Below are 23995 nucleotides of genomic sequence, written 5' to 3'. Positions count from 1 at the left end.
CATATGGAGAAAAGAAATGTCAAAATAATGTTACAGGATCAAGTTTATAATTTCATTTAATCAAAACTGCTACAGTCAAGGCAGCATACTTTTGGCAATCATAAATCATGTGGTGATAAAGTTCACTTTCATTAACAATACTGTATAAACAATAACAAAAAAAAAACTGTACATATCCCCATGAGAACTGGGACTCCTTTACATAAGAGCAAAACTATGTAAAATGAGGCCCAGGTGTTAATCAGAATTAGATAATAGTAAGAGTTATCCGTTGACACTGGAATAAATTAGAAAAAAAGTGGCAACTTCCAGGTTGTCACTTGTCCGGATCGCTAAGTACAAAACCAGAGCGCGCAGATGAGCATGTAGACTTGATAATGGACTATAGACTTTTATCTACAGTTAAATTCTGTCATGGGACCAGTCAACATCCATCCATCCATTTTCTGAACCGCTCATCCTAATTTAGGATACTTCGATTCTCAAGAAAAGAAAAATAAAACTGTAGAAAAAAGGACTCAGCAACTTTTAGCAGGTCAGTTAATTAAGTGAACAGAAGAAAATGGCAAAAGAAATATACTTCCAGGTTCCTTGAAGCAGCATTCAACCGCAATTGTGCCTCAAACCAACAGCAACTGTAAATGGAACTTGTTCCTGCTAGACCTGTCTTGCTGTTTTCTACAATGAAACTCAAAAGTGTTAATACTGTCCCTGGTTCATTTTGGCACTAACAGTATTTGCACAAGCTCGAGTGGCACCAACACGGAACAAGAGCAGCAGCCTTGAGGGGGAGCGGCAGTAAACTTTCTGTGCTTTAGTTTCTTCCAGTGCTAATCTTCAATTAGTGGTGGCACTTAATCTGATCACATATTGGTTCAAAAAACATTATGCAGTCAGTCATTTAATCTTAGGTGTTTTTCCTTTAGTGTGAAGTCCCGTCTTTTACAGCCGGGGAAGTCCATCTTCTTTCGGTGCCTTTAAGTGTCCTTACTTGAGTTCAGAACGCACACTACAGGGCACGGACAGAGTTTCTAATATTTTAACACAACAGCAGCACATCCAGATGAGGAGACGTAAACATCCGTGAACATTTGGCCCTGTTGAGCAGACAAACGACGTGCACTGCCATAGATGACCACAATGTGTCCCATCACACATCATGAATTTGTCATGAGCAAGTGGATGAAAGCTCAAAGTGTAATTGCCCCATCTAGTGGGGAAAGTTGGCATAGCATAATTGCAAGTCATTTTTAAATTTGAAAAAAAAAAAATTACTTCTTGGTATAGCTGCTCAGTCATCCAGGTCCGAGTAATATGCAAAGGCTTAAATTGATGGAACTCAATTTAGGTTTTTCGAAAACCTTCAAAAATGACTTAGGCAATTACGATATTTGATTAAAAAAAACATATACAGTACATACAGCATACTGTATTTCCTCATATAGCCTCCTAAACAGTTTTTACAGGTCTGGTCACTTGACGTTTGCAAGGGTAGTTGTGATGTTTATTTTGTTGGGCAGCCCAACATGGCGGCACCCTGACACTGATGGAGAGTGATGAATTAGTCAGTCGAATTCTTATATAGTAACCGGAATAACGTGTTTTGTTTTCTTTTCAATGCTGAAATGTTAAAAAAAAAAACAGTTTGTGTTCAAAACACCGCTGTAAACCTCAGCTTTACAGATGCCACATTTGTAATGCTGGAGGTGTGCTTCGTGGTAATGGCGCTTACTATATGTAATGAGGCACGCCGTCTAATTCAAGTGGAGGCCACTATTTGAGGAAACACGGTATGTCGATATCTCAACTTCCAAATCAATCCAGTATAATCCCAGTGTGATGGTGTCAAATGTGCATGCAAGATTTCAAGAGATGGACCTTGCAGACGGGAGGGTGTCGTACGGGTGGAGGTAGCGTTAACGCTTCAGGTGGGATTGGACGAGCATCTCTGGAGGAGGAGAGCGTGGCAGGTGTCGCACACGCGCACCGGTTTGGGAGACGCGGGCAGCGGAAGTTCGTTGTCCGAGCAGCCGTTGCAGAAGATCTCTCCGCAGTTCCTACAGTGATGCTGGACATGACGACGACGACGACGATGATGATACAGGCAACCGAAGTGAGCAAAGTCAGTGTTGACTTGGGGCTTACCTTGCGTCTTGAGATGGAGAACTCCTTCTCACACAGCTTGCAGTGGCTCGCGTCCTTGTCTTTCAACCACACCTGGCCGCCCTGCAACAACGGCCACACGAAAGCTTACAACTAACTCCACCTCGGTGATGCTATGCAACAGCGTATATTTTACCTGAAGAGCTTTGTTGGCTTCCTTGATGTCTTCAATTTTCATTTTGGACCTGTTTGACAAAGCGAGGAGGTCATAGTATCACATTAAACAAATGGCTAATTGGTTTGTTGTACACCATGATATATTTACTATTTTTTTCTTCATTTTATGATTAAATGATAAATAATGCAATTAAAAAATGAGGATTTTCACCAAGTCGTTAAACCTTTCTTTTTTTTTTTTTTTTTAAATCAAATGAGTTCAAAAACATAAGGCGAATATGGACTATTTGAGGAAATATAATCAAAATTGAAATCCCAGCGGCGCTTCAGCTATGACATGGATGCCAACCTACATGCGAGTTAAATAGCAGACGTACTCGCTAAGTTTAGAGCCAAGTTCCTCGAGAGCTTGTTCTTGGTCTTCACAGATGCTCTTCAGCTGGAAGTTCTCGTCCTGCAGGCGATGGAATTCCTGTGGGCGGGAAGAAAAAGAAAAAAAAAACACACACCCATGGTTTACAGTGTATTCAATGACACTCGCTTCATTAGGTAAACCAACGCGATGGATAATATCCATGACCCCAGCTGACCTTGGGCGAGTACACCGCAAGCACGGGGGCAACATGCAAACTCCACACGGGAAGGCCGGCGTCGAGATTCAAACCTCACAACTTGTGACGCAATCGTGTTAACAGACAGCGATCCAATATCATATTTGTCTTAAAATGGATCGGAATGGAAAATTGGAAGTCGACCAATGTCAGTGACTCAGGAGGTTGTAGATCAGTTGTGCGCAATCAAGTCATTTATGTTGGCTACCTGGGAGCAGAATAATACAGAGAGTTGCAATTGCTCATTAAGTCACAGTAATAGTATTCTTCATCTAAGATAAAGAATGTATGCCTGTGAGCATTATATTATCCGTCATGTTGCGCTTCACCATTTGACTTGAAATATTTGTTGGGTTGAACGCTGTAACACCAATGCTGTAGTATTTGTTAGCCCATCTATAGCGTTTTGAATTGTTAGCATGAAACTAAGCGGACTGCAGGCAAAGCTTGTACGTTGCATACTTTTTGGAATATAAGTCGCCCCTAATTGACCAGCATTCTACCTTTGGCCACAATGCCACGCAAGATTCTTGTTAAGGCTCTCTTTCAAAATTCTTTTGTTACCATCTTGAGGCCGTTGATCTGCAGCGCCTGCGTCCTGAGCTGAGCCACCGTTTCTCTCTCCCGGTGCAGATCGTTCTGCAGCGTTTGCCTCCACTCCCGCTCGATTTTCAAGTCCGTCTCCAGCTGCAAACTGCCAACCAGACACCACGCGCACATAAAAAAAAATTTAAAATTTTTTTTTAAATCAGCGCAAACAACGATTGCTCCCCGGAATATATGCTTCCTCGTCAACAAAAAAAAAAACGTGACATCTTCAGGCCGCGTTAACAACAGCAGTGTGTCCGCTGGGCTTACAGCTGTTTCTCTCTGAGGTCGATCTGCCGCTGCAGGCTGTCGGCCTTGTTGGCAAAGTCCATCTTGAAGCGCCTGGTGCCCTCCTCGGCCGTGGTGCGGTGGCTCTCGGCCTCCTGTAATCTGCGCCATTACAACCAGCGACAAACTCAGGCCCATGGAGAGGAAAAAAAAAAAAAAAAAAATGGCGCAGGAGGGGGAAGGAGGACGATGGCAAAGGAGAAAAGAACCAGGATGATGTGCGAAGGCGTCCAACGGAGGGTGAAAACTTAAACACGTGCAACCGAGGCAGAGAGAAAGATGGCGGAGGTGGCCTGCGATCAACAAGTGAGCTTCCGACACAGACACTCCCAAGCACATTCAAAACATCACATTTTATTGGTCAAGGTGGTAAAGACAGTGATATTATGAGCTTTTACAAATCCCTCTACGGGTAAGTTTCTATAAACACGGATTTACTGTCCCAATCTATCATTACAGTCAATAAATAGTGTGCCAAGCCACGACTGTGTCTATGTAACACTCAGGGTCCTTAGTTCAATGTTTTTACAGTTGGGGAGTTTTGCATTGGAGGGCAAGAGGGGAAGTGACCCACCTGATCCAGCAGATGGAGCTGAAGTGGAAAAAAAACAAAAAAAAAACGCACTTCTATTTTATTCAATTATGTATTTTATACTTAAGACATGTGATTCAGTTTTCAAATAATTTCCTCCACGTTTGTCTTGTCTACTGCTCAACTTGGTATTGCAGCATGAGTATGAACGGATTATGTCAACTATTTGTTGTCGTAGGGACGGGTTCGAAAAATAGATTCCAAGATGCATCGCTATGTACATCCTGAATCGATTTCTAAATTTAAATACTCAAATAGCTAAGTAAGAGGAACTTGGAAGTGAAACACTCACCGGATAGTCAATGCGACACGTCGCAAAGAATAAACTCAAATATTTTGGGAACATGGCACACTTCATGCTGTTTGTACCGTATTTCTGTTATCTATTACTCTTGCTAAAGCGCATTTAAAAATCTAAAATAAAATTTGAAATGCTGTAAAAAAACATGCCTCGGGTGTATTTGAGTCGTGTATTGTTTTTATTCCGCGGGGGGGGGGGGGGTCTTGAATGTAGCCCCCACCGGAGAGGGCGATTACTGTACTACATGGATTCAGATATTGCTTCCATTTTATTTTGACAAAAGATATGATATAAGTAAAATGGACCTGCAATATCATGTAAATATGGATCTTACAATTATATTAAAAGTATGAAATAGTCAAATAGTAAGAAAAAGATAGCATAGAGGAGAATATGGATCGATTCGAGATACATCGATAATCAGTAATCCAACGGAATCAAATCCATTTGTGAGGCTGCAAGAGATCCCCATCCTGACTGCGTCGTGACCGTCAGTGGTGCAATCTGCTTTTTGTAAACAGCAAGTTTAAAGTTTGCTTAATTGTAAGAGTCTCCATTTCAGTTCACACTTGTTTGTTTTTTTAATAACGCAACACACACACTTCCTCTATATTAAAGTGGTCTCTCTTCCTCATGTGACTACAGTAATAGCATTTTGATTGATAGATTAAATGTACATACTAGCAGGAATAATAACTCGGATTGTACAATTTTTAAAAATGTTATATGTTCATATATGTAGTCTACCTAAGTGGTTGGTGCCCCGCCATTTTTAATCAGAAAATGCCACTGGTGTGTTGTGTAAGTTATTGCTCTGAGATGAAGATGTTCAGTATCGTTCAGAGCCTGAACTTTATCGTCAATGTCAATCATCTTAAAATCAGCACGCTGGCATGTCGAGTGGCGCGTGTGCTAGACAATTATGTGAAGTTTGTACCCCACACGGACGGCCTCCCGCCAATATCTTCGAGGGACGTTACGGTGAGAAAAGGCTGACGTGACAATGCGCGGAAATGAGACCTCACAACCCCGATCATCACAAAAGAACGATAATATTCCCCCAAACTGCACAGTCCACAAAAACGTGTGGGAAAAGGATAAAACTAAAAATAAAGCGGGGTTAATTGCTCCAGTCGGTCCCCGCGTGAGTGTGTGTATGAGTATGCTCAGAAGGAGATGTCCTTGACTAGCTTGTACTGGTGCTCGGTGTCTGTGCTGGCACACTTGACGAACGACATGGCCAGAGTTCTGGTCTGACTTAACAGATCTTTGTCGCTGCACACGGGAAGGTGGAACCAATCGCAAAGCAATGTGGGTAAAATGAATCAATGGGTGATTTCATGGCATAAAAGAGATAAACAGGCGGGAGGAAGGAAAAAAGGAAAGAAAAAAAAAAAAAAAAAAGATCAGAAAGAAAAGGAAGGAAGAAAGGATGTCAATACATCAGTATTCTAACTGGCCGCCATGACACTCAAGACAATAGTTGCACATTGTGGTTATTTTTCACTCTATCGGGAATGTGAGGAGAAGCAGGAAGATGAAGGCAATCACAGCACAGTTTGATGCCTGCGCAATACAGAGCCGCTGATTCAGTTGGCTGTAAATGAAAACGTCCTTTTGAGCTTCGCAAAAATAAGTAACTATGTCAGCGCGGGGGGGGGGGGGGAAACATTCACAGAGAGGATGGAGCACATTTAAGCTGATGGGTGGGTGACTTGGGTGGGGGAGGAGTTTATGGGAGGTTCTCACTGATGCGGTGAGGACGATTCCTCATGAATCAGCTTAGACGGGGTGCAACAGTAACAAAACTTGTCATGCGTGGAAGCTTCAATACGTCAGTGGATTTCTCCCAGGATATCGTGAAGAAGTTACTAAGAATCTTGAGTGTGACTGAAAATATGCTCCATTATGTATTTGATGCTTTTTCATTGATGGGTTTTTCGATGACAGGAAAGAAGGAGCTAAAATGTTTTATAAACTGTGTATCGTATACGCAGTCGAATCATTAGGCATCTACTCCATTGGCGTCCTGTGTCAAAATTTTATATGACTATATTTTCTATGGCATGCTACACCACAAAATTCTCAAACAAAAGTGGGCGGTGATGCAGTTTTTCTAACAAATTACATTGATGTTACAAAAAATGATTGTTTTTTTATGTCATTCGCAAGAATTCAAAAACAGGTTAGTGGAATCATCCTCAAAATTCACAAAATTGTTCTGTTTGAAATTTTTTTTTTTTTTTAATCACTTTGCCACAAAGGCACCAGGGAACGTGAACAACTAACTGAACCCACCACAGAAATGAACAAACAGAATTCTTCGAAACTCACCGAGTGTTTTCACACATGACAAAGTTCATGTATTTAATGATTAACTGGAGCGACTGTTGTCTAACTTTGCGTATCGCGCTGCCATGACAATGAGTTCCTTGGGGAAATACTCTATGTTCTGTTGGTGATTTCCTTGGGAGAAACCCTGACATTTGTGAAAGGAGTGAAGACCAAAATCCTTTTCCTCTGTTTCTCCTCTACAAGGCTTCAGTCAGGACTTGGGCTTGCATTATTACAAAATATTTAAAGTCAACACTAATACGATAAGTCGAGTCAGCAACTAGTCACTGATAGTGTCATTGATATTTTTGGTACAGTACTTGAATTAAAAAAAACAAAAAAAACCAAGATGTAATGCTTTACAAGAATCTATATTCACTGACAATGGACAGCGCATATGCCCAATAGAAAGAAATAGCAGAAAATTTAAATCAATTAAGGTGACCGACTCATTTCATTCGGAGCACTCATCTGCTCCTCCTCAAACATTGCAAAAACACGTGATTAACAAATACTTGACATCGTGCTCTCATCATCATAGTGGAGTCGTAAAGTCGACTGGTCTGTACAACGCCTAGCCAGGACCGCCTGACGATATCGCCAAAATCGAAAATACGGCAACCAGGAATTGGATGAATTAAGGAGATAAAAGAGGGAAAAGGATTTGTTTGTGTTGGACCAAGATGTTCTGTGTTGCTCACCTCTGCTCCAGCTGCTTCATGGTGGCAGTGATCTGATTGGTCTTTTCCTCAAGACGACTGATCATGTTGTTCTTCTTCTTCATTTCGTCATCAGATGACTACAAGATGAGAATGTTTGGCTCAGAAGCTGTTGGCTAGTTTAGTCTAACGGAAGATCCTATTTAGTATGTACCGTACATGTGCGCATCATAATAGGCAAGCAGTGTGTGTGTTTGTATGCACCTGCATCTTCTGATACATTTCGACATTGATGGCTTTGACTTCATCCAGTTGATTTCTGAGACCGATCAACGTGTCCTGTTTGTAGACAATAACAGTTGCACAAATTCATCAACATGTATTAGGTCAAAGGTTTGGAAAACACACCTTCAAATTCAAATGTTCTCAAACACATTAGGAGGTCAAGAAATTCAAGCTATTAACTAATTGATAATACACAGATGAGAATGGAAAGTCATTCCACATCATAATGCTGACTCAGAAAAAGCCAAGATGTGCCAAGTTGTGATATGGGCAAAAGGTGCCAAATTTGAAGAAGCTAAATTATAAGACATTTAGTTTTGAGTAACACTTTTTTGCTGACAAAACAATTCCATCAAGATTTCTTCATAATGTCAATGACTTAAGTATCGATCTACAACTCAGGATACATATTTTATTTTTATTTTTTTTAGATAATGACGAAACACTGAATGGTTAGTTTCCAATCTTTTGACTGGTACTGTACACTTTTCGTGAGACGTACTCTGCACCTGTTTTTCATGAATATCTTTCTCGAGAAGTTTCATGGCCAGTTCCATTTCCTGCTTCATTGACACCTGGACCACCAGCTCATTCTCCACATCCTGACGGTAAGGCACACGACGTACACAAGCGCTGCTGTCGTTACAACTCGCTAGATGGTGCACGCGTAAAAGACAGGCGCAGTCTCACCTGTCTGAGCTGACACTCCTCCTTCAGCTGCCTTTGCGCCTCGTTGTACATTTCATCCAAACCTTGACGAGACTGTTTGTATGTGTCTCTCTCCACTGACACGTCACTTTGAGACACCTGCAAAAAAAAATAAAGAAAGACGCAATATGCATTGACTGTCCACAACATTCGGCAGACGCGAGCAGCCTAATGAGGTCCGATATGAGAGCTGGATAAAAAATGCTTTCTTACAAATACAAACGGTGTCTTTGCGAATGGCTCAAATGAGGGAAAAAAAAAAAAGTGTACCTGAGTGTGTGTGAGTACCTCTAAATGTTGTTGTGCCTTCATAAGAATGAGGTTGTTTTCACTCCTTAGTTGCTGGTTCTCTTCCTGCAGTTTAATGATGTTGTTCTTGGCTATAGCTAACTGCGACAAAAAAGTTGAAAGAGACTGACATTGAAGTTAAGCGGTGTCTTTCATTTTCGTGATCGCCACCAAAGATGCTGAGTCTCACCTCTTCTATGAGTTTAGAGTTGGACTTTTCCAGAGAGTCCACTCTTCCCTGTAGCCCATGAACTGTAGAACTGGACGCGGCAATATTTGACACAAAAGCACAATTTCCTTGAATATCTATGAAATTCCATACTGTAAGCTCAAAAGTCAAGTCTTACTTCAATTGCCGGTTAAGTTCCTCTACGTAGTTTTTCTGATCCAAGATGGATGCTATCTGGCTGTTCCTGTAGTCATGGAAACATTCGCATTCAAAGGGTACTTCATGAAACATTAGAATACATATTAGGAGAACGTACCTCTCTTCGCTCCGGTAATCATCAATGTCATTCTTTAAGTACATGGAGAAGTCAATCACCCCGACCTAAAAATAGATTATGAATGATGATCTCGTTTTTTCATTAAACCAAGGGACATAAAACAACATTGCGTTTACCTGAGAGTCCAGGTCTTCGCCTTTGACACACAGGTTGGCGTCAATGACGTTCAGGCCGACCAGCAGGCCCACAATCACGGCGCCTTCCTCTTCCAGCATCAGTGCCGAATTCTCGTAGAAATCACTGCAGAGGAATGACAATGGCTTCTCACAGACCAGCCCGACTAGCTCCAACTTCTCCACACTCAACATATTGCTTTGGGTGAACAATTCTAATACTCATTATCAAAAGTATGTTGTTTGCATTTGTGTGGGGTGTTTACAATTACCAGAGTAAGTCCTTCCTAGTGATGAGGAGTCGCAGATAGTCGGCCAGCCGCTTCTGCATAAGCGCCAGTCGCAACCACGCCCTGGCCCGACCTAAGGGACTCCTAAATGCAAAGAAAAGGTTACCTGAACATCAGGTTGAATTCATTTCTTTCTTTCACGTCGATGTAAATCTCGACAATAGACATCGTAAAAAAAATTTTTTTTAAAAACAGCACATTTGGAAATAACACTGGACTAGATGTCTGACTCAACACAAACGGAGAAAAATTTGCACATTTGTTGGCTCAGACTAGTAAAAATATTCTAACCAAGTCACATTTTCAAGCAGTGATCTTTAGTGGATTTTTAACTACCGGTAAATGAAAATATATACTACAATGTGTGTTATACACAGTGCTTAAAGCAATAGAATATAGAACAGCATAGTGTAGTGAGTAGTAGGGAAGTGAAAGTAACTTTTTTTCACGTATGTCATATTGCGTTTGCACATGTGTCTGTGTGTTCTTCGATGAATGTGCAGTGGAACCTCTGAATTAGAAAAAACAACTATTAGCATTTATTAAATAATCAAGTACCTCACGAGTCGTCTGCAGGCCTGCTCTAAAAACAGCTCACCAGTGATTGGTCTTTGTGGTTTCATAAACTTGTTGCCAACATTTTAAAATTGGAAAAACTTTGAGATTTATATTCATCTTTTTTCTACCTTGTTAAATGATTGTTAATAAATATTGTGAGAAATCATTATGATCGGTGTCTTCATAAACATATCATGAATAACACAGCTGTCAATTTTTTAATTAATTAATCGGACATTTTGCCATAACTAATTGCGATTAATCACATTTGTCTGCTAATATTTTCTACATATTTACTTGGGTAAAATATTGGAATGGGACGTTCAATTAGAAAGTACATTTAGATTCAAAGACCGTTGTAATTCTTTCTTTGATCCTTGAATACAATTCTTCTACTGTACAATGTTTAGTTCTGCCCACAAGCACCACAGTCCAGCAGCGTTGATTTGCGAGGCCCTGTGGAGGTGTCACTTCAACAGAGTATTTTGCTCTGAGATGAGACACAAAAGTTATGCAACTAATATGGTATTTGAATTTGGCTTTGCAAGGTGCGCAAATTACTTTAGAATTTTCCAAAATGCGTCACGCAGGTGAAACTGAAAGTACAACTACCTAAAGTCTGTGGTTGTCCATTTTCACACCAGTGACTCTGAAGTTTGGGTACCCACGTGAACAGAGAGGCTATAGGAAGAAGTAAATAACATAGCGTTTCATTTTTTAAACTCTTAAATCATTTAAATTAACCTCCAAAGTTAACACCTTGACAGCTCAATAACATAATTAAAAGGTACTTTCAGCAAATATGTTATTTCAAAAGTGTGTATGCAACTGCTAGCACCTTGCATTAGTCAGTACCCAAGAATTAGCAATCAGTTTCAAAGTGGTTGGTGACCCATTATTTAGACATATTCTGCTCAAAAGTCAGGACAGAGATGCATGTGCCACTTTCATTGCGACGCCCAACTCCAGTTTTATGGTCATATCGCAATTTTACTCTTTACCATGTGAACAGCAAAAAGAAAAGAGAAAAACATTCTTGTGGAGTTGATCCTGACTTGCTCACTGACCTGAAGTTGTGAGTATTGTATGACAGTGGTTATATGTAACTTTAGAGATATATTTTCCCCAAAATGTTTGGTTGAATTCCTTATCATGGGCCGTTTTTACTCCTTACTTGAGTCCTGGCAAATCTCGTACAGAGGCTGAGATCTCCCCTGCTTCTGGACAAAGTTTTTCCACCAGCTCCAAGGGACCCCAAAGAGACTTATTAAATCCCAGAAAGGACTTTTTCACTGGAAACATAGGAGAGCCAAGAGGATGCTTACACATAGGACCAAATGGAAGGGAGTTGCAACATCAACTTGCTGTCATCTCACCTCGCAGACCATGTTTGAGACAGTGCTCCATGACAACGAAGAACTGCTGAAGAGGCGGGTAGTCCGAGTCCAGCGTTCTCCCAAAGCTCAGTGCTGACTCGATGAGGCCTTTAATACTCAGCTTGGCCATGTTGAGCAGGTTGGCTCGCTCCATGGCCATGGGATCCCGCAAGGCTGACAGAGAGACAGACAGGAACAGAGAAATAAAGAGACAAAGAAGAGAAAGAAAGTGAGAAAGAGAAAAATAAATGAATAAAGAAAGGACAGACAGGCACACATGCGCATATGCACACAAACGTACATCATCATTCAAATTTAAATCCTGAGACTTTTAGTAAGTTGTTAACACAATTCAAATAGATTGTACTCCTCATGACTTGTGTTCGGTGGCCTTGCAGCATCTAAAACTAACTTTTGGCCTCAAGCACTTTCATGGATCTTATGTGCTGGCTCGCGTGGCTTAAACAACGGTTTCCTCCCCCCCTTTTTAGCCATCTCAGGGGGCGGCGATTTTGTCACTTTTGGCGACTGAAAATGACATCAGATCTGCTCAGAGCTCAGGTAACGACCAATCACGGCTCAGCTTCAGAAAACAGGTTAGTTGGTTAGCCAGATCAACCAACTACTGTACAGGCAGGACACAATAAAATCAGGAGGTGATGGCCATACACAACACAAAGCAGTAGAAGAGAATGAGAAGTATATTTAAAAAGGTAGTACAATAAAAACACTGAACTAATAAAGATACAAATACAAAAATAACATAGTTTAAAAAATATTTTTTTTTTTTTTTTTTTTTTTAAAGGATGACATGGTAATAGTCATTTTTATTTTATTGGCGCATCAGTGCATTCAGCCCCCATCAGAGCATCATGTGATGCTTACAGGCTGTCAACTGTTAAGACGGTGAAACACAGCAGATGCAACAGCACCCAGATATGAACAATCGATCGGCTGTACATATGAGGATATGGTGTCATTTTAGCCATGCTAAGAGGTTACACTCCTAACTGTGTCATGTTTGTTCCTCGTCGTCTCAGATTCTTTGAGTTGTGTAGAAACAATTTACCCAGGTAATACATCCTGCATCTCTGGGTCACATCCGAATACAATGTTTTACCTTTTGTGAATTTCCAGATACTCTACCCGGCAGCGCAATGGCATAGTTCATGTGTTTTCTTCAGCTTCCTTTCATTCCAGAAATATGCATAGTGGGTTAATTGAAATTCTAATGGCAAATATATGTGACTGTGAGTATGTATGAATGACTGTGTGTCCTCCGATTGGCTGATGACGAGTCTGGGAATATATACCCTGTCTCTTGCCCAAAAGCAGCTAATGAGGACACGCGCTACATAAAATGTACGGATAAAAATACTGTACCTTGAACGGACCACTCTCCTGGCACGGATGCTTTGTTCTCCGACACTTTAGGCAGGACGTGAATGCTTCCCGAAATGGTTTCGGAGGCTTTCCTGGCTAACGCGAAGATGGGAGCCTGCCATCGTCCGTCTCCTCCCCCGCCACCCCTCACGGTGGGAACACATTTCTCGCCGACGTTTGATTTCTCCTCTTGTAACCTCAATATGCCGAACACCTGAGATTTGTCCTTGCTGCCGTCGGCCTCGGAAAGAGCTAAGTCGTGCTCCGCGGCCGATGCCATGTTTGGCTACGTCTCTGGGGCCAAGCAGCCGCTGGTTCTGGCCCCACGCTCGGCGAGTGAGCTTGACGCTGAGCTACTTGGAGACCGTTCACAACCGTATTTTAGAAATAGCAGAAATTGCATCAGCTAAACACTGACCGATACTGACAGGTGAAGCGCGAGGCCAAAAGAAACGACAAGGGGTGACGTGAGGCTCGCCAACCGTAACTAGGCGTCGTTCGGTAGTCTACATGGTGAACGTCCGTAGCACCGGCGGAGGCAAAATATAGAGGTGCTGCTCCTTGGAGACGCTTTCTTTTCCGTACATGGTGTCGCCGTGGAGATGTTTACAGCGAGCAGAAGTGAGCCGCAGTCGACTTGTGACAGTGCCACCCGCCTTGCAGCCTCTCACCGGAGGGGCGGTGTCAACAACACGCTCACGAGACACACAAAAGGAAACACTACGTCATGGATACCGCTCTGCCGCCCCCTGTAGGCTGCACAGACAACTGCATGACCGCCCCCATAAGAAAAAATGGCTGTTCTCGCGAGAATGTACGAGGACGAAAAATAACAGCGCTTTAATTTATTACACAAATTACGTAATTTTAAGGTTATCTGAATAACATTGAATATTCATGTTCGCTATGTAATGGGCTTCGTTTTTTTTGTTACCACTTATACTCGTTTTTTTTTTGTAATACAGTTTAGCTGTTGGGGCAGCACGGTGGACACGCAACAGTTGGGGGTTCAAGCCAGACTCCAGCCTTACCGGTGTGGAGTTTGCATGTTCTGTATAGAATTGAGTGGGTTTTCGCAGAGTACTCCGTGTTCCTCCCACATTCCAAATACTGTATATGCATACTGAAGACTAAAATTTAGAGCAATGGACCTTAAACCCCTAAATTGCAATTAAGTGTGAATGTGAGTGTGACTTTTTGATTGTCTATGTGGCCTGTGGCTGGTTACCAATGTAGGTTGTGCCACTCTAATTACCCCAAGTCAACTATAGGGAAAGGCTCTATGCACGCCTACGACACTAATGAGGATAAACTGTAAAGAAAATTAATAAATGGAGGAATTTTAGCAATACAATCAGAGCAAAAGTGGGATTATTTTTGAATGTTTTCCAGAACAGAACATGTTATTGTATTGCTTGCACTGCCATGTTTCGCTAATTCCTCTCATACAAGAACAATGACTTGTAGTCATGAAATAACAAAAATAACATCAAAATATTACTGGAATAAAGTTGTAATTATGCATTATGTAGATAATGGATGGATGGATAGAAAAGACAGTTTAACGAGTAAAGACATAGAGGGTGTCTACAAAGTCTTTATACAATGAAAAAATACAAAAGCAATGATGAGATGTTAATCAGATGTGGTCTTTCCACTCACTGGTTATCAAAGTTTGAATCATATTGTATTTGTATATTTCAGGTACCCTGTTGGCAAAAATAGGTTATAATTAAACACCTTTTGCAGTTTTTCCTCAAAGTTTAAGGAGCCGAGGCATATATTTCACATCGGAAAAAATCGTATGGCACACCAATTAGCAAAATGATTCATAAAAAGTTGCTATACAGGGTCATTATGTATCTGCTGTCACCTAGTGGAGGAACATTTTATTGTTTTGCCTGTTACTATGCGTGGTTGTCATACATGCGTTAACAAAACAGTTTTTTAAATGAGAAAATATTTATTTACTGTCAAAATAATTGGCACTGGATAATTTCCCGCGGCACACCTGATGATCTCTCACACAAATGTGCCACGGCCACTGGTTGAGAATCACTGACCTATGACTACTCCTCGAGAAAAGCCACAATTTGTATCGTCATTTTAGTGTGGTGCATTTTAGCTATAAGATTACAGCAAAAGTTGCATTCTAGAGAGAGAATGTTTTCCAGAACAGCAGATATTACTGCTTATTGTTGCCATTTTGGCACAACCATATTTCCCTATTTCTCCCCAACAGTCCGCCTGATGCTGCAATAATTTTCTTGGACTGCGTATATATTTTTTAAATAGATTACAGTATGTATTTGAATTTATTTTTGTTTATACCGCTTGTCTGTATTAGGGTCACGAGTGAGCTGGAGCCTACCCCAGCTGACTTTGCACATGAAGACAAACAAGCATTCACAACAATGGATAATTTGGAGTCTTCAGTAAACATAATGTGCATGCTTCTGGAATGTGGAAGGAAACGCAAAACCTGGAGGAATCCCACGCAACACGGGGAGAACATGCAACATTGTCGATAAAAACTAAGGCTGATGCAGTTATTGGGATGGATTTTATTAGATTGTGCAGGTGTACCTGACGTTGTTTTATGGATCAAATGCACTGCGCGGATAGAAGTAGTGCATTTGCAGTGTTGTGTCAGGCAGTAGTGAAAGCTCATTGCAGTGGAATCTTACCTTGGCTGTAGGCTAAGCGCTCCATACTCTCGCTGTGAGTGATGCCCCAGCGATGGAGGCTTTGGGGGGAATACATGGCCGGCGGGAGCCTCCTTGACCTGGTCCCTCGGTGCCAATGTGATAGTGGTTCACACCGATTCCAGAGTTTCTAAATGGCTCACGTCGGTGTGCTTGAGAAGAGAATGTGCAGATGTTATCGGCAGAAAGCCCACCATATTTCGAGGTGCCTATTTTCACTGTACAAGATCTATATTGCAACATATCAAAGAATTTCATGAAAAATGACTGATGCAACATAACATTGTCCCGCAAATCTTCACTATCACTGCCTTGTTCTTTATTGCAAATAAAAATACAGTACATCACACAGGACCTCTAGTACTCAAACAATCTGTTAGGTATTCCTTATCAAATCAAATTTACCTTGAAGCTTTGGAAATAGGCATCCATGAGCAGAAACATGGAAGCTAACACCCTATGGAGCGTCCGTTACAACACTTTTCCTCTTCATTTGCATTTTCAGCTGTGCACTAAGCGCTCTCTCGATCCCTTTGTCCTCTCTCGCCCTAATAGCTTATGGCTGACCATGGATCATATGACTGGTTTACTTCCAGATCCTTTTTCACTGTGTTAAGTCCCTGCAGAGAAAAACGTTGCTCATGACTCAGTGTTGACGCCCTGTGGTCTGTTGGCCACTTCTGCTTCATACTGTCAAAAATCTCCCGCTTGTTTTTTTTTTTTTTTTTTTTTTACTTTTCCTGACATGTAGGTAACATGAGTCAAATGTGTGAGTTGAGCAGTTCAATGTGCATATGTAGGGCTAATCGTCAATCTTCTGCTTGTTGGGCTTGACATTTGACAGTACCGGTATATCAAAGAAAAAGCAGTACGTAAAAACGCCGATGAAAGTCTACTTGTATATTTACGCATTCATGCTACAGTCGAACCTTAGAGGTCAAACAAACAGAAATTACAACAAATTGGAAGTGAACCGGCAATTGAACTGGGTTCAACTTTGGAGGTTCCACTGTATTTGTTTTGGTCAATACAGACGTTGACAAAAGCATTCGCAATCTCTTCACCACCTACATCCTCCGCCTCAAAGCCCATCCTCACGGAATCCCTCCTGAACCCCACATGTACAATAATGTGCTATGAGCATGACACAGCCTTCAACAACACATGGCTCTACCAGCCAATCAATGATGCTCACACTGCTCAGTGAAAGCTCTTTCCTCCAATTGGAACAGGATACTGTTTTATGGCAATACATGCCTGCCTTTCTGCAGCACTGCCTGAATGCAACTTATTGTATGTTTCGGAGAAATATTGCAAATTACTGACAAATAATGCATATATTTGTATTAACACAACCTGGACAGCTTTGTTGACAGTACACATGAAAGAAAATACATTAAGTGTCATGCCATCAGCCCATAAACAATATCGCGTGATGTTTATCTTACCTCAGGAGCTCAGCAAATATCACTTCCACTTTTATGACTGCGAACAAATATCAATCTATCTATCTATCTATCTATCTATCTATCTATTTATCTATCTATCTATTCCAGTACACGCTGTGGCAGAGACATCACGGACTGAAACCACAACCATCACCCCACACAGCACCCAATGAGAGAGGGGGGGAGGGAACAGTCAGGGAGGGATGCGAGAGGATGGAGGGAGGGAGACCGCAAGATCCATCCACTGAGGGAGGCAAGTAGCAGAGGGGTGGATAGGTTTACTGTTCATGTGCTATAAATACACAAAGATGTGAATGAGTGTATAATGCATGTCAGTGAACGGTACAGTATCTGAGTAGCGTTGAATCTGATCCCTGACTGATGATTGGACAGAAGGACCTTGTAGGGATGAATGACTTGCAGACTGCCAAAATAAAGCATTCCGTATACAATTGTTGTTTATACAATCTAAGGTAGGGTGCCACTATATTTGGAAATAGTGCTCACAGTACAGTTCTACACCACATGTAAATAAATATCTCGTGACAGTGTCAATCATAACTCATGGGAGTTATCTTTGTAACGTGTAGAGTATTAGTGGAATATAATTATTTCACCTCTTTTCTTAACTTTCATTTATTGAGGACAGATTTTTGTTTTTATGTAGTAGTTTATCATGATACATACTTTAACCTTTGCCATTCTATAATTCGTGTATGCTCATCCTAAGAAAATGTAGCATTATCTATGTATCCATCCATCCATTTATAATTTATTATAAATGCATATTCTATATAGCGAAGGTTGTTGGAATCTGTAAAACACGCTTGTTGGGTATTGATATACGCTATATTTCACGTTTTAATATCCTCCACTGAAAGCACACTTAAAACATCACTGTGCTTTCATTATTTTTAAAACGCAGATATGGCGTTAGATGCGCTAAGGATCGTTCAAAGAAATGGCAGCTAATTTAACCTGGTGTTTTGAACAGCGCTGTGTGAAACAAGATTGCCTAATGGACAAATTCAGCATGAAATTAACTTACATCATTTACTTTGGAAATATAGCAACAACTCGCTAGTTATGAATATGATTATTTAATTAGCTGATACAGGCCTCGGATGGATGATCATTCGATACATGAATTGCTACTAACCCCCCCCCGAAACAATGTGATGTGTTTCTACAAATCAACGCTAGATGGCAGACTTACTCTCTTAGTAAACTCTACAGTGGCAGTACAGTATTCAGAACAAACGCAACCACACGCTGGAGGACACTTGATACAACTTAATTTGCCGTGGGGTTTTTTTAAACGGGGGGGGGGGGCAGAAGAGTGCAATGTATTATGCTATGAAATGAAAAATGGTTACAATTGCTTTCCAATGTGTCGCTGTGTCAAACAAATGGCACGTTTGAATCTCTTAGTTCGGAATGGCAAACTCAAAGGCCTTATTTGAAATGAAGTGTGATTTGAATAGTTTATAAACGGTAACCACAAAAAGACTCCAAACGAGTGTGAAGAGTGCTTGAAACCATTAACATGTGAAAACCGAGGGGGTGGCAACATCAAACGTGGCCTGTGTTGGAGGGAGCCACGTGGACGCTCCCCCCATCTGGAACAAGACACACTTGGAGGATAGACGAGGACAACTTTTATCAGATCGTATCATCGGAAGTTACGTGACTTGCACCTGCAGATACAGCTATCGCTGTATACAATTACCTGAGGTGTGTGTGATCCAAAATAATACTTTTTGGCATCCAGAGTCTTAAGGCATGTTCATTAAGAGGCAACATAAATGATATAGGCTAGTAGTGATTCTCAAAGTGTGGCTCCCTCTTGTTGTATGCAAAATAATCACTGAATGGCCCGTACACACGGCAACACGTTAGACATTTCCTATCGCAATTTATGGATGGTTACATGTTTCCAGTCTACATTTATTTCAAGCTACTGGGATGCCATCCAGAGGGAAAATAACCTCATTATTTAAATGTATGATATCGTGGGCTTGTGTAACAGTTATATTCAATAGTTCCGTGCTGGTGCTTTTCAAGGAGGAAATGCCATTACAAGTTGTACATTTTTAAAGAGAAATGGATAGATGCAGTTTCCTTTTCCTATATCTAAATGCAGTGTTAATGTTCAAACTGTGCGTTACGTTAAAGTGGCTTACAATAATATTTAGGAATAAAACCACTGCCTTCTCTGGGCCTACTTTGCTAATGTAATTTATTGTGAGAGCTAAGTATTTTTCGAGGTCGTACAACCAGGCGAGACAGTCGCTTTTTTGCTGTTCCCCAGTATGTTAGAACTGCGGCTCCCATTTCATCACATTATAGTGAACTACAAAATGAAAAAAAAATCTTTAGTTGTTCAAGCCTTAATTATCATTAGCGAATTCAGCCTTTTTCTTTCTCGGTTCCAGAACTAGCATAGCGAGGGGAACATTTTTTGACAGTATAAAAGTCAAGCCATTGCTATGTAGTTAGCGCTTACACAACAACATGTGATGCAACCTAAGCTGATTTGTTTTCCTTCTCCTTAATACAAGCACTTTGTCATTTAATAAAAGAGGGAAACTATTTTGTGGTCAAAAACATATTTGTTGTGGCAAGTTTTCAAGACAGGCGTTGTATACAACTGACAGTAAAAAATCATCAGAATCTGAAGACTACTTATTTCATTTTCACCTAAGTACAGGAATTCAATCCATACTTCTACTTTTACCAGGTTTTTTTTTCTACATGGATATGTACTTCTAGTTAAGTACTGAAGTATAGAGTTTGAGTACTTCTAACACTTCTGCAGGCTTTTGAAATGTGGTCAAAACAATGCTCATTCACACGGACCCGAAATTTCAGCCCTTAAAAGTCATTTTGGGGCCTTGACATAAAAAGGTGTTTGCCCTCATGTGGGTGACTCAACATCCCCCGCCAAACCCACCCCCAACACACAAACACATACGCACGCACACACACATCTCTACAGCGTGAGTGACATATTTATCTGTAAAGGGAAATGAGGAGGAAGAGCAGGACAAGACAAGCTTCCTAAAAACAGACACCCATTAGGTAGAGATACTGTAAATGCTCAGTGACTGCATGAATCTCAGTGCAGGTCAACCGCAAGTCCGACTATTAGTGGATGCTAAAGCTTGTGTGTTAGAAGACATCTTTAGTTTAGTTGGTTCTTGCTTTCTGGAAAAGTTCCTGTTTTGATCCGATACAAGAAGAGAAGCCATTTCCCAGCACGACTTGTCCTCTGCTATTTGTGTATGTGTGCGTGCACGTTGTTGCAGGGAAGCGCTTTCTCGCACCAGTGAAAAGTGTCACCTCAGTGGGGGCTTTGACACCTGGTCTGGTGTAAAAAGGGAGGGGGTGTAGGAGGACATGAGAAATCCAGGCTTCACACCTCAATGACAGTAGGAGATGATCCTCTAACTAACCCCCTAATACACACGCAAAGACACCGTCTCGAGGGAAATAATGGTTACTTGCATTAACATACTGTATGGTATTCCTATTCAAGCGCTCAACATAATAATGAGGTCACCCCCAAAAGATTTGATAGAAAACCTTGACTTTCACAATCAATATTTTTGATGGCATACAAAAATACTCCCACAAAGGTGTGTCATTAATTGCAAATGAGATTTCTACAGTATTTATCACTGTATGGCACATGACCATCGGGGATATTAACTCTCAATTTGACCCAACTTTCTGGGTTGTTTATGCAGAAAACAACCCAAAGAATGGGTAGTTTTGTACAAAACAACCCCTAAAATGGTACTGTTCTGTACAGAATAACACAAGAAAGTGGGTCAAATTGGGACCAATTAGTGGATCTGTCCATTTTTGACCCAAAATTGTGTTATTTTTAACCCAACTGTTTGAACTGAGTGAAATGGCTTCTTTCTTCCATCCATCCATTATCCAAGCCACTTATCCTCAACCTTAAATGTTAAAGAAAAAAAAAGTAATCATTATGATATTATTAGGTCTGTTTCATACAATTCTATGTTTCAATATCATTATTGTTACCTTTCTTCACTGACTGACTTGGAGAAAGTCACATTTTTGTTTGTGCCAGAGAGTGAGGCATGCGGACTTAAGGTTACCAAATATGGACCAGGGCTAAAATCAAACATTAAAAGATTTGTTTTTTGTTTGTTTTATATTCTACCAAACCTTTTCAGCTCAACACTCAAATTGGAAATTTAGTTCATCCCTGTAATGTACAAATACCAAATAAATTTGACCTACGTCCCCTTTTGCCACCCAACCCTAAATTGGGGATACCTAGTCTTTGGGAATAAATACAGTACATATTTCTTAGTTTTAAAACTATTGTTTAAAATGTTGCTTACTGACATCGACAGACATATTTGCCATTTTTCCCCAGATTATACAATACAATACAATACAATTTTATTTATATCGCGCATTTCATAACAGCTAGAGCTGTAACAAAGCACTTTACAAACAATACAAAAAATTTGAAAAAAAAACAATAAAAGGCTGTGATACACGTGGTTATTTTATGAACGCACCAAAGGTCTTTGTGTGTGCATTTGTCGGTCCAATGCTAAAGGGAAACGTCTGTGCAAATCAAAGAGCAGGATGGGGTGACATGTACCTGCTGAAGCACTATCACCTCTTTTACTGGGATGCGACCCCCTACCTTGCACTAATGTGTGCATGTGTGTGCGCGCGTGTGTCTGGGTGGAGGTCAAATAACTTACCAGGCTCTGCTGAAGAATTTCCCCTGGCCCTCACCGAAATCATTTGGCCGAGGCCTGTCTAAGGTCATAAAAAGAACCAACAAGTTAATGTTTCCATCTGCGTCCTTATGGAAATTTATACTCAACAGGCCTAAATGGACTTTGCAATCAAAGAGTAAGTGTGATTTTATTATGATTGCAATTATTATGCATTTCTTTGATTCAGCTATTGTATTGGATCAATAGCCTAAATTCAGCCGACCTAAAGGTGAGGGTATACTTTTTTTTATTTTTTTATTAAGTGCTTGAGGATTAATGACAACAAAAGTGCTCGTCACAATAATGTTCGATAGGTATCATTTAAAAGGTCTGTGGTCCAATAATGGAAAATCCAGTTGGAAAAAGGTGACCAACCTGTGGTGCTCCTCAAAATGAAATGTCCAAATTTTCTGTCCTCTGTGATCAAAGCGTTTCCAGTAAGACATTTATAGCTGTGACACTGATTGATACACATGAAGAAGAACATGCCAATGTTTTGGAGCTATTTTTCCAATCATGTACTACAAAATAATGTATGGACACCAGTCTCGCATTTTCCCAAAATGCGAGCTCTGTGTTTAGGTTCCTAGTTGAGGTGCATCTGAACTGGCGGGGTGGGTCTCGGTGTACAAGTGAACAGACTTTTAGGTAAATGTCCACTAGGTATTTGTATGCAGTATTTTATGACAGTATTTTGATTGTATCTTGCAGTGGTGAAAAACTGCTACTTATTCATACTCCAGCCAAAGCACGCATTTTACATTCCAAAAACATTTCACGGCACACCACTACACAACAAAAATGTCAAAAATGTATGAATACTGAAATAATGTTGATTTCATCTCCCTCACAAATATACATACTCATTTTGAAATCCGGGCCTGGTTAACTGAACACAAAACTGATACAGGCAACTTGCAGTAAGGCACGACTTACTCTGTTGTATGAATGGCAACAAGTTGCTACATAGGTTACTGGCATAGATAGCTGAACAAATGTATATTTGCTATCAATAAATAAAGCATTTCAGATCAATTAAATGTGACAAAAAAATGTGAAATCGAATCACTTGCCAGCTGGATGACCGAGCTTTTCACCCTATCTCTAAGGGAGAGCACGGAAAACTCTGCGGAGGAAAATGATTTCAGCCGCTTGTATCCGGGATCTTGTTCTTTCGGTCACGACACACAGCTCGCGACCATAGGTAAGGATAGGAATGTAGATCGACCGGTAAATCGAGCGCTTCGCCTTTTCGGCTCAGCTCCTTCTTCACCATGACTGACCGATACACAGTCCGCCCTAATTATACCATTTATTATTAATTTCATTCCCAACAATTGAATTAACACAATGTCAAATATTCCCTTCAGATACAGTATTCACAAATTCAAATTTGCAAGACGTAGATAACAGCTCCTTGTAAAACTCTTCGTCACACAAGATGAAGCAGAAACATTTCCATATGTTGTGGATGAGGGTAGTTCATGACTAACATCAACAACAAAAGGTACTGATATATTGCATATGTGTATGTCACAGTAAAAAGGCATGACAGAGAACATGCAGAGAAATGGAACCTAAGCAGGCTGGACCAAGGCATTCTGGGAGAAAACAGTCTGGGGAGCTGAGAGCAGAAAATCGAAATATAACTATAAATTGTGAGTGGTAGCCGGTAAGACTGCACACTTCATCATCACATGCCTCAGTAGGCACTGCTTTTTTTGGTTGGTAACAACATTACAATGGGATAAGCAGTAAGCAGTTAACTCTTTGATGCAATAGAAATGTATACATACACTTCCTGAAGAGGAAACGCAACATAACTTGCAAGCTTTAAAGCCATAATTTGAGGAAATATAGTGAATGAGGCCAATCATGAGGAGGAGGAGGGATTGCAGTCAGCAGACAAC

At 40.7% G+C, this 23995-nt stretch overlaps 1 protein-coding gene across 8 annotated transcripts; it reads right to left on the bottom strand.

Moving 5' to 3' along the window:
* Positions 1-38: 38 nt before the first annotated feature.
* rufy2 (RUN and FYVE domain containing 2) lies at positions 39-23245 on the bottom strand. 8 transcript variants are annotated; one of them, XM_086024780.1, is made up of 21 exons: positions 23155-23245; positions 22068-22121; positions 15848-16017; positions 11778-11951; positions 11576-11693; positions 9826-9927; positions 9557-9680; positions 9420-9484; positions 9282-9347; positions 9125-9194; positions 8935-9036; positions 8629-8745; positions 8448-8540; positions 7918-7992; positions 7696-7793; positions 3750-3869; positions 3456-3585; positions 2634-2752; positions 2300-2348; positions 2146-2226; positions 39-2068 (listed from the first exon to the last, which is right to left on the bottom strand). In XM_086024780.1, exons 3-21 carry the CDS (start codon positions 15921-15923, stop codon positions 1925-1927), a joined length of 1923 nt encoding a protein of 640 aa, XP_085880906.1. In that variant the 5' UTR covers positions 15924-16017; positions 22068-22121; positions 23155-23245; the 3' UTR covers positions 39-1924. The 8 variants fall into 8 exon arrangements, with proteins under 8 accessions (XP_085880906.1, XP_085880907.1, XP_085880904.1 ...); XM_086024781.1 differs by having other exon boundaries at positions 22068-22125; positions 23022-23158; XM_086024778.1 differs by lacking the exon at positions 23155-23245 and adding an exon at positions 16271-16485 and having other exon boundaries at positions 22068-22103.
* Between the last annotated feature and the right edge of the window lie 750 nt (positions 23246-23995).

This window comes from Filicampus tigris, chromosome 3 (genome assembly GCF_054856515.1).
Source record: "Filicampus tigris isolate MCC_2025a chromosome 3, RoL_Ftig_1.0, whole genome shotgun sequence".
Lineage (NCBI taxonomy): Eukaryota > Metazoa > Chordata > Actinopteri > Syngnathiformes > Syngnathidae > Filicampus > Filicampus tigris.
Note: the sequence above shows the minus strand (reverse complement) of the source record. Positions and strands in the feature narration are given on the sequence as shown.